Source organism: Arachis duranensis, chromosome 5 (assembly GCF_000817695.3).
Source record: "Arachis duranensis cultivar V14167 chromosome 5, aradu.V14167.gnm2.J7QH, whole genome shotgun sequence".
NCBI classification, from domain to species: Eukaryota; Viridiplantae; Streptophyta; class Magnoliopsida; order Fabales; family Fabaceae; genus Arachis; species Arachis duranensis.
This window is the reverse complement of record NC_029776.3, coordinates 86,173,274-86,185,295: the sequence shown is the minus strand read 5'-3', so window position 1 is coordinate 86,185,295 and position 12,022 is coordinate 86,173,274. Positions and strand designations below refer to the sequence as shown.

Below are 12,022 nucleotides of genomic sequence, written 5' to 3'. Positions count from 1 at the left end.
CTTATTTTTTATAGTAAGTTTTGATTTTTTAAAATTATTTATTTTTATATTTTTTAAATTAAATAATAACTTTTAACCTCTTTTAATAAATAGACACCACTTTTTAAGTACCATAGCATTCACCTTTATTTAAAACATAGATAAGATGTTTATTAAGAAAGGACTACACATTTGCACCACATATATACACGTGAAACATATAGAACTCGGCGACGATATTCTCCCAAAGCCCATATGGGAAATATGTTTCGATACGATGCGTAATTTAGAATACAGTGCCTCATAAACACTCCTGTAGTTTCCTGTATTTTTTTAATGGATAAACAAAATATTAGTGAGAGAAACATAGATATAAGATGCTAAAGTGTTTTAATTGTAACTAAATTAGTTTAGTGAAAATTAATTACCTGCTGAGGAAAGTCTCCATCTTCCATTTGTGAATTGATTAGTAACTTTATTCCACGGTGTATGGGTGTGGGATCAATTTCAGCCTTTTTATTTTTAAAAAACATTAAAATTATATATTAGTAACAAATAGCATAATCAGCAACTATATTCGGTTTCATTGAATAATTGATTCATTATTTATGTTTTCATTTTTCAATATAAAAAGATTTCATTTTATTTTCAATTTATTTCGTTTTCTAGTTTTTATAAATAAGACAATAAAAATAGGAAAATATTAATGAGAGAATTAAAAATCTCATGAGCATTTTTATATAGTAGTTAAAAAAATTCCTTAGACAAAACAAATTCTAATTTAATTTTTGATCAGATAAATTAGACAATTTCTAATTTTAGAAATTATATCACAAATTCACGTGCATTGCATAATCAAATACCTAGTACTAAAAAACATCATAAATTTATTTATACTATACACTCACACATCTAACACTTAACGATTTCTATTTATACTTGGATTTCGTCAAGTTTTGAACCCGAATGCAGCATAAGAGACATATGATTTGTCATTTAAACTAAAGTCTTAGCGTTATTTTTTCATTTTTAATTCAAACCTCTTTTTTTATATTGTAATTCTAACCTCTTTTCTTTTCTTTTTTTTTTTGGTCTTCATCGTAGTTATCAAATTCGAACCGGATCGGCTGGTTCGACCGAAAAACCAATGAACCGGATCTTAAACCGATTCGGATTAATCATCTAACCGGATAAGTATATGAACCGGTCAAATTCGAAAAACCCGATCAAACCCGGTCTAAATTGAGAATTGAACCGGACCGGTGGACCCGCTGACGTCAGCACGCGCACACTCAAATCTCAAAAATTTGGAGCATATGCCAGCGCTGGGGTTCGAATTTGAAACATTCAAGTTATAAAAGAAGTTTGCCCCCACTTGGACAAGGTTACTTTCTGTCCTTAAATCTATCTTTTAATAAATATATTATTAATTATTAGATATATCCTAATTAATAACTTATGTATTAATTCTTTTAGTCATGCAAATTTAATATATTTTACTTATCTTTTAGTCATATTAATTTAATTTATTTTTGTTTTATATTTAATCTTTCTTAAATTAATTACTTTTTAATTATATCATTATTAAAATAAAAATTAAACTTTGTTAAATATCTATAAATTAAAAAAAGATAAGTAAAATTTTTTTATTAATCATGACATATTTTTGTTATTGATAATTATATGATATCTATTAATATTAATATTTTTTAACATATATTTGAATAATGTAATAGATACTAATTAATTAATTAATTAGAAAATAAGTTAATTTGATATAAAAAATAAATTTTATATAATTATTTAATTATGATCGGGTTAACCGGTTGAACCTGTAACCCATCGATTGAACCAGTGATCCAATAATTTAGCCGGATCGATTGTCGGATCAATTCTGATAACTATGGTTTTAATCCTTCAATTTTAGTTTCAGTCCAAAAAAACAAATGAAGCCTAAGAAACATGTATGGCCATGGCACAATGAATATTGTGCTGGTTGAGTGGATTTACATTTCACTCAGACAAGAGTATATGTATTCTATCAAGGCTTAGCTAATAGCTATCATCATCAATCACATTATCATGAATTTAGTGCATGTTTCTCTATCAAACTCCATTAATACACTGCCACTCACCAAACACTTCCTGCCTATATATTTGAGGTATATTTATCATTGTCAAATATGAGTTGCAAGTTGCAACTCACCAAATTCATGCTCTTGCCGTATGCAATAGCTTGATTAACATTTAACAGTGTTCTTTATTCCCATAAAGAATGTGCATTCCTCTTCAGATGCCACTGCAAATTTTATTAAATAATTAACAAGTACTAGTCTGACATACAAAAGTTATTTATTGTGAAATAATAATTCAAAATATTAAAGTATATTATTTCAAGAATAGACAAAGTATTTATTAAGTTTATTCATGAAAAATTAGGCTAAATTTATCTATTAACACGGCTCCATTCAGTTAATTAAATTAAATTATCAATAAACATAAAAAGGCAATTATTTAAAGCTATGGTTTTTATTAAATATACTTACTATTATGATTATGATGAATGGTGCCATTTTAAAACCAAGATGAGTCACGGACATAGTAAATGAGTCATAATTCACTGTCATAAGCTAAACACTCTCTAATGCACTGTGCTGTACTTGTCCTAAACCAAACTAGCTTCACTCAAAACTATTTACAAGCAAGTAACTTAGAAAAGTAAAATAAAATTACAATTTATATTTAAAAAAGCATCACCTTATAACGCTTTAATTTTATGGCCAAATTGTGTCACTCTTATTTATATTACTAAGTAGAAATATGTCCAAATGCAGTATAATAAACTATCATAGAAGTTCCTAACACCATGATATTTACATAGCCTATTTATTAGTGAGCTAATTTAAATATTTACAAAGGCTTTGAATTATCTATGATGATTTTATAAAATTTCACATAAACATATTCAAAATGTACCAAAGAATTTTGTTGTGTATTTGTGTGACAGTGAGCATCTGACATCAGGGGCGGAGCTAGAGTAATTTTTAGGAGGGGGCCAACATAAAAGTATAATATTAGAAGAAGAAAAAATTAAAATTAAAGGGGCTAATATAAAAATTAATGACCTTTGTACATTAAAATTTTTTATTTGGGGGGGCATTGCCCCCTTCTCTAATACTTGCTTTCGTCCCTCTCTGACATTTTTTAAGATTTGTCATATCACTTTATCCTCTAAAGTGAAAATTTAAAATTTAGAGGATGCAAATTTCTTAAACAATTGGATTATATTCAAATATATATATACCTTATGGTAACATAAAATTAAGAGAAGGCTTTATTGAGCAGTGAAAAGATGAAAACTACTGCAGAAGGCTCTAAGCTATTGTTTAGCACCTCTTTGCTTTTAGTGATCTCAGGTTTATATCTCTCTTTTGATATCTATTAATATTAATATTTTTTAACATATATTTGAATAATGTAATAGATACTAATTAATTAATGAATTAGAAAATAAATTAATTTGATATAAAAAATAAATTTTATATAATTATTTAATTATGATCGGGTTAATCGGTTGAACCTGTGACCCACCGATTGAACCAGTGATCCAGTGACCCAGTAACTTGGCCGGATCTATTGTCGGTTCGGTTCTGATAACTATGGTCTTCATTCTAACCTCTTTTCAAACTAGCACAAAATTCTATTCGGCCAACTCACAACAATACTTATTCGAGTTTCTAGGCCCAATATATTAGGTCCAAAGCTTTCATAAAAATTATGCATTCATATTGTTGATTTATCCAAATTTTATTTGGTCCACTTATGAGAATAAGGATGAACCTATGGCTAGAGTTAGCCCAAAACTTTATATAGGAACTAGTAAAAGAGAACTCAGTCCAAGAAAAAGACCCAACCAAAATTTAATGAACAAAAACAAAAAATTTCATAGACCAAATAAGTTTTATGATTCCATATAAATATAACACACAAGTTAAATAGAAAATAAAATAATCAAATGTCAAAGTTGATATTTTTTTTGTGATATTCTACATTTTTAAATTTTAATATATATATATATATATTAATTATCTTTAATTATTTGATTTAAATATATTATTTTAAAAATGGTATATTTTATATATTCTTTAATATATATATATATATTTAAATTAAATTTATTATGTTAAAATATTAGAAAAAAATATAATTTATAACAAACAAAAAGATAAAATAAATATTACAAAAATTTCTCATGAATAAAAAAATGAACTATTCTCCACATTCAAGCAATTTTAATATCCAAGTTCATCCAAGCAATTTTAGATCACGGCTTCTTTTTTCCGTTTTCTTGTTCCTCGCGTTTCTTGTTTCAAATTCAAGCATGCATTTCAAATTTGCGCATGCATATTGTTTTTCGTTATACATATCATTGTTATTGTTATTGTTATTGTTGAATTTTTGATATGTCTGAAATTGATTTTAGATGTGTTTTTGTTTACGATTCAGTCTTATTTGTGTACTTATTTTCAAACTGAGTTTATGTGTTGCAATCATTATGCAATTTCGGTTCATTTCTGAGTTAATTATATTGCAGTCCATTATGTAATTTCGATTCATTTCTGAGTTAATTGTGTCGTAATCATTATATAATTTAGCTTCATTTTTGAGTGAATTAAGGTGCATTTGGACTCGTTGTCTTGCATAATCCAAAACTATCTCTCCTCTTTCTCCGTATCTTCTACTTCTTCTTCTTCTTTTTCATCTTTTTCTTCTTCATCTTCGTCTTCATCTTCTTATTTTATTTTCTCAAAATTCTTTTTGATTTACTCTTTTGAGAGGAATAAGACCAAAAAAAAGAGAAGAAAATATCAAACAAAAAAGAAAAAAATATATTAATGACGTTGTTTGATCCAAAATTGATTTTGAATGTGTTTTTGTTCATGATTCAGTCTTGTTTGTGTGCTTATTTTTGAACTAAGTTTATGTGTCGCAATCATTATGGTAAATTTGGTTCATTTCTGAGTAAATTGTGTCGCAATTGTTATGTAATTTCGGTTCATTTTCTGAGTTAATTGTGTCGCAGTCCATTTTGTAATTTCGGTTTAATTCTGAGTTAATTGTGTCGCAATCATTATATAATTTTGGTTCATACCTGAGTGAATTAAGGTGCATTTGGACTCGTTGTCCTGCAAAATTCAAAACTCCTTCTCATCTTCCTCCTCATCTTCTGCTGCTGTTGATTCTTCTTCTTTTTCATCTTTTTTTTCTTATAGTTCTTCTTGTTTCACTAAACAAAAAAAATATCAAACAAAAAAGAAAAAAAAACATATTAATGACGTTGTCTGATCCAAAATTGATTTTGGATATGTTTTTGTTCATGATTCAGTCTTGTTTGTACACTTGTTTTCGAATTGAGTTTATGTGTTGTAATCATGATGGTAAATTTCGATTCATTTCTGAGTTAGTTGTATCGCAATTGTTATGTAATTTTGGTTCATTTCTGAGTTAATTGTATCATAGTCTGTTATGTAATTTCGGTTCATTTCTGAGTTAATTGTGTCGCAATTATTATATAATTTCGGTTCATTTTTGAATGAATTAAGGTGCATTTGTACTCATTCTCCTGCACAATTCAAAACTCTTCTCCTGCACAAATCAAAACTCTTTTTCCTCTTCCTTCTTCACTTTCTACTATAATAATAACATCAACAAATGAATAACGATGAGAAAAAAATATGCGAAGGAGAAGGAGAAAGAGAAAGAGAAAGAGAAAGAGAAAGAGCGGGAGGAGAAGGAGAAGGAGTAGGAGGAGGAGAAGGAGGAACGCGAAGAAAAAGAAGACGACGATGACGATGATAACATAAATGGTGTGTGCGCGTGTAATCATGTGCTTTTTAATGAAAGTGGGTTTTGTTGGTGTTAAATCTACTTGATTGGATTTGGATGACAATATTGTTTGGATGTGTAGTGGATCTATAAAAAAATACACTTTGTTTACTGGGCTACAAGTGGCCCAATTGTTAAAATTTTAACAAACTTTAAATGTTACTTAGCCCCGCTGTTAATCAGTAGCACCCTCTGAGATCCGCACCACACTTGAACCTATGAAATACAAACACTTTTTTATTTGTCGTGTTCGTATGTCGGACACATTTTGAACATGACATTTATCGACATTTGTCTGATACACATGTTTTTTTGTATTTAATCGTGTCTTAATAAAAAATAAAAAAAAAATTATGAACACATTTGGACACACTTAAATACCATCATGTGTCGACATGTTCAATTTTATTCTTAATATGTGTTTTTGAAATGAGTTTATAAATAGTATATATTATTAAAATAAAAAATATTTTAAATACTTTATATAATCATAAAAAGATATTAAAAATAATTAAAAGGGTAAAATACTAAATTGGTCCCTACATTTGGGCGTATTCCTGTTTTGGTTCTTAAGGTTTAAAGTGTCATATTTGAATCCAAAAAAATTTGATTTAAATTGTAAGAAAAATGATAAATAAATATATTGATGCATTTATGGTTGATTTTGTGTCGTTGGAGCTTATACTTGTTCTCTAAATTATCGACCTTATTCTTGTACTGCTGTCATGTAGGATATTCTGTTAATTATTTAACTTTGACCTTATGGTGGGACTACATTGAAACTAAATGAAATTTTTTCGAATTCAAATAGGACACTTTAAACTTTAAGGATCAAAATAGGATTACGCTCAAACGTAGAGAACTAATTTAGTACTTTATCCTAATTAAAAAATTATTTCATGTGGTATCCCCGGGTCTTATAAAAATTTTAAATTCGCATATCCGTGTATTCCGTATTGTGTCAGTGTTCGTTCATCATAGGCTTAGCCACTTACTGAAAATAGTAGAAAAGATGGATAAGCCATTAATATTTCTCTTAAGCATATTGCGAATTAGAGATCTTCTACATTCCTTTGTCAATCTTAATGAACTTGGTTATTTAGACATCACAAGTTAGAGGATCGAGAATCATTTAAAAAGGAAACCATTCAACAACACCCACAATAACTTAGCAGCAGTGTTCCAGTGCCCACCGCACCACCAATAATGTCACTGCTGCATTACTGTCAGTGTCATTGCCATGTCGTTTTTAACTACACTGAAGATTTGCGTTTCTCCTCGCTTCTTCCCCTAGCATTTCGTACGGGTATGTTCCTCATCTGCGTGGCGTGAAGCTGTGAACTACTCCTCCGCCTTGCCATTTCTCCTTGCCTCCTCGCTTCATCCGCGTAGCTGTGAACTGTGTTGTGTGAACTACTTTGTCTCGCCATTTCAAGTTGCCTTCTTTTTTGCTCACTACTTGTTGGATCTAGGTTGCTTCTTGTGCTACCATCTGAGTTTTTTTTTTGAAAACTGGCCAAGTCTCAGTTTGATTCGACCGAACAATTTTCAGCCAGTTTAACAATTCAATCACAATTTTTAAAATAGGTGATTATATCTTTTGACTAAATCATTTTTTTTAGTTCACGGTTCAATCAGTTTGACCTATCACTTTAAACTGATTTTCAAAACCTTAGTGAGAAGTAATGTTTTTATGAGTACATATTAGAGAATCCTAAACCGTATAATTGTGTAGCTCTTATATTTGAATATTTTGTTTTAAAAAAACTTTGTATTCTTGATTAGGGATGGTAAAATTCTCTAAAATGTGGAGATTCTAGTGGGAACTGTTTCGAATGAGGATTTAATTGTAGAAAATTTTTTGCAGGGACGAAAACGGGGTGCAAAATTCCTTCAAAGTAGGCGTGAAAATCCGAGAGCGAGAATTCTTGTTACATCCCGCTAATCCCCGAAATTCATAGCCTAGTCCTTTTTAGTCATTTCACATACCCCATTTAACCTCTTTATAACCACTCCCTTCTCACGGCACCGTCACCTTTTACCACGCTGTTTTCTCTGTTTGCGGCGTTCTTTATCCTCTTCGAGAACACATCCATTCTCTTCTCCGGTGCCGCGTCCCCCACCTCGTCGACTGCTCTGTACTCTGCCTCGCCGTCACTTTTCTCACTGCGTCAGTTCAAAAGAAGTCGTTGTCTGCCGTTTAGTGTATTTATATAAATATTTGTTTTTTTTGTATAAGATGGATATTTGCAACTCTATTCCTATAAAAATTAATGATCAGTCAGAACTATCAGATGGAAAATAGAACCATACGAGAAATGGGTCCTACAAAAAAATAAGAATGAAAAACAATATTTCTTCACGATAAGAATCAGGAGCAAGAACGAGGAGCAAATCTGAAAATGGAGACGGAGAATAGGGAGATATCCTCCGTCCTCTTCTGTTACCATCCCTATTTTTGACTTCTCTTTTTGAGAATTAAGCATATATTAATTATTTAAAAAAATCAAATTATCTAATAAATTATCTAATGCTATCCTTAATATCATGTATTCTCTTTGGGTAACACAGTTTATTATTTTCTCAACCTTTTGGTCCTGAACATTATATTATCCATTACAAGAATAAGATTTGTTATTAGGTAAACTATTTAAATCTATCTTTAATAAACCTTCCATTTAATTTCTTAAGTCTCAAAATTATGAATAAAGAATATGGAGATATGCTAATTATTACTAACCTGGCCAGCATTAATAAGGGATAGCAAAGCCCATGAAGTTTGAACCACGTTAGCACGATTGCCTTCTAAATTTGTATACACCTATTTGTTAATTAATATAATTAAGTTCATGGGTAAATTATATATTAAGCTCCTAAAGCTAAAGTTACTAGACACCACATGTTTTTTTTATACGTAAATTAAAATATGACGTTAATCTTATTTGGATTTTGGGTCACATACATTGCACTGCACCTGAAATAGTGAAATCTTTATGTGACCACACCCATTGTAAATTACTAAATTGTACCATGAATTGAAGGTCAATTTAAATATGATAAATCAAAATGAATCACATATAATATCTTCTAATCTTAAAGAAATCCAGTGTAATTTATCCTAATTTATTTATAGTTTAATTATTCTATTAATTTCTATAATTTTATAAAATTTTTAATTAGATTTTTATACTTTTTTTTAATTGAGTTTTTACACCAAAATTTTTTAATTGGATCTCTACACTTTTTTTTTCTTTTATTTAAATTCCTGAACTAATTTTTTTTTAGTTGAATCCCTATAAAATTAAACCAATTACTATCAAAAGGGACCTAATTGAAAATAAAATTAGTGCAAAAATCTAATTAAAAAAAATATAGAGATCTAATTAAAAATTTCATAAAATTATAGAGACCAACAGAATAGTTAAATCTTTATTTATTTTTGATTTTTTGTACTCTAATATTTGTGGAGCCATAATTCCAAAGAAAATGTAGATAATGGACCTTGTTTTGACTTGATAAGTAACTTTCACTCCAACCACCATTGGGAAGTTGCTTGGACAACAGAAATTGACATGCTTTGCGCAATGAAGCACTGTTTTGATAGTTCTTTCCACATGCTCTCAGTCCCTTTACAGCAAACCAAGTTCCATAGGTATAACAAATACCCCAACAACCATACCTGTATAAGTGTTTTGTCCATAGTTGTAAATTATGAACTTTGTTTATTTTGATTTTTTTTTAGTAATAATATTTTTGAAATAATAAAAAATCAGTTAAAATAATCTAAAATGGTCTTATTTAATATTTATTAATTATCGTTAAAATAATTATACAATTTTAAATGTAACAAATATATAATTATAGATATTATGTGTATAAAATTATAGATGTTATATTATATAAGATAATTTTAGATATTATTTTCCTAGCATTACTATTTCTTATGTATAATTAAAATATAATGAAATCTTAACCTCTATTAAACTAAATATAGGTTAAGAGAAGTTAAACAACTAAATGTAGCATTAATACGTTACAAGATACTCTTTTTATTTCAAAATTTACTTTAGAAATTTGGTATATCCATAAGTCAATATATTTAGATATTATTTATATCTAAATATATCAAATTATTATTACTATTAATATATTCCATTAGAGTTCAAAAATAACGGTTGTTTTAGAAAAGGGAGGATTACCATAATTATAATTAATTATACAAATTATGAGTAATTTAATCTATCTTAGATTATAACCAACAATTCAGATAGATATTAATTTAAATCCTAAATGTATATAATCTTCAAGTGTAAAATAATAAATTAGAATAAAATTTACAATACCATGAGCCATCAGAATTTTGTGTGTTTTCAATGTAGCGGATTGCTTGGACGATAGAATGATCAACTTCTTTCTTTCTATGGTTTGGATATAGCTTTCTAAACAGAGCTAGGGCTTCCATTGCTGATCCTGTGCATTCTACGTACCTATTTTACTCAACATGAACCACAAATAAGTTGGAAGAATAAGATAACATGCCAAGAATAACAAAAATTAAGATGTTTATGAGTATAATAATTATCTTACTCCCTTTCAATGAGAGTGTCTTCAAAAAATTCTGTTGGATTGAATTTCTGCAATACACATCAGTCTTCACTCAAATAAAATAATGTACTTAATCTTGAAGATCTTTTATAATTTTAAAACACATTTAATGTAGGCTTTATTACTACAAGAAACATGTAAAATGGTAGCAATTTTATAAGAAATTTGTGGCGGTTTTAAGCCGGAACAAATTGAATCTAGGGTGTTTGATAGACCACTGGCCTTTAAGACACAAACAAACATATTCGCAGTGATTTTTTATAATTATTGATATAACCGCTGCTCTATCAAAATATAAATTATTTGTATATTTTTGTGATGATTTACAACCATCATGTTTTATTATAAAATTTATTATTTTATTGCAGCGGTTTTAAATTGTTAAACCATTATTATTTAAAAATATGAAATATTTTATTTTTTGTATTAATTTATAACCACCACAATTACCTAATTTTTTGTGATATTTAATATAATAATGGTATAATAAACGAAAAGCATGCAGTCCTACATATTTCATATGCAAATATTTTTAATTTACCTTATTTTAACATAAAATATGTTATATATATGCATTGAATACTAAATTAACAAATAATTCAATTCTTAAATAGAATCCAAAAATAGATTAAAAAATATAAGATAAAAATGTGAACAGAAACTTGATGTCACATAAATTATAAATTTTTTATTCTAATAATTCTTATTACCTCTAGCCAACGGTATGCTTTTGAAGGTTCCCAAGCGGGAAAACCGCCATTGGTACTCTGAATAATAAAAGAAGATATCAAGCATGCATCTAGTACTTAAATGCTCAAATTTACTAATAGAAATAACTTGGGAGATAGAATTTAATTGGAAACCATACCTGTAGAGAAAGAATGACATTAACAGCATCATAAAATCTCTCTGGTTCTATTTTTTCTCCAACTAGATCAGTTGACATCTCTGATAATAAGAGTGAAGCCTATACATAATTTTAGTAGCAAATAATGTCAAAGTTCAGGAGATGTAATATGTAATAATTGAAAAATTAATTATTATAATCCTCCAAACAAGTACAGTCATCCTCCAATGAATAACAATTTGTGGTTGTTACGATCCAACATTTTGGCAAATCCAAAAATATTTTGGGTCAAAGCTTAAAATTTAGAGTTTATATTAAATTGTACTCGGTTATACTTTGAGTTGGATGAAACCTTGATCGAAGTCATATAATAACTCTTTGAAATATTGGTTTTTTTAATCAAATTAGTTAGAATTTATTTAGTTATGATATTTTTATGAGTATCTAAATTAGTTTCTAAAATATTTTAATCTCCAAAAAAATTAATACACAAAAATATTCTTAAAATTTTTTTCCCTTCGTATATATATATATTTTTTTTGTCGGTGGATTGGACAATCCCCAATCCTAGGTACCTCAATGGATTGGACAACCCTCAATCCTAGATACACAACACATTCACACACTCCTCATATATTTTCACAATTTTTCTCAATTGCATTCTTTAGGGTTTGAACCCTAGACCTTGAGATGGAGAGAGGAGAG

At 28.4% G+C, this 12,022-nt stretch overlaps 1 protein-coding gene across 1 annotated transcript in view; it reads right to left on the bottom strand.

The window, feature by feature from the left end:
• LOC107490028 (lupeol synthase-like) overlaps positions 1–12,022 on the bottom strand; it is a 56,399-nt gene that overhangs the window by 1,796 nt on the left and 42,581 nt on the right. Inside the window, exons 11-18 of the mRNA XM_052261789.1 lie at positions 11,339–11,437; positions 11,181–11,237; positions 10,453–10,499; positions 10,209–10,352; positions 9,367–9,544; positions 8,606–8,686; positions 408–491; positions 189–302 (exon numbers count right to left, since the gene is read on the bottom strand). Coding sequence (XP_052117749.1) covers positions 189–302; positions 408–491; positions 8,606–8,686; positions 9,367–9,544; positions 10,209–10,352; positions 10,453–10,499; positions 11,181–11,237; positions 11,339–11,437 — 804 coding nt within the window. The remainder of the gene's footprint in view (positions 1–188; positions 303–407; positions 492–8,605; positions 8,687–9,366; positions 9,545–10,208; positions 10,353–10,452; positions 10,500–11,180; positions 11,238–11,338; positions 11,438–12,022) is intronic.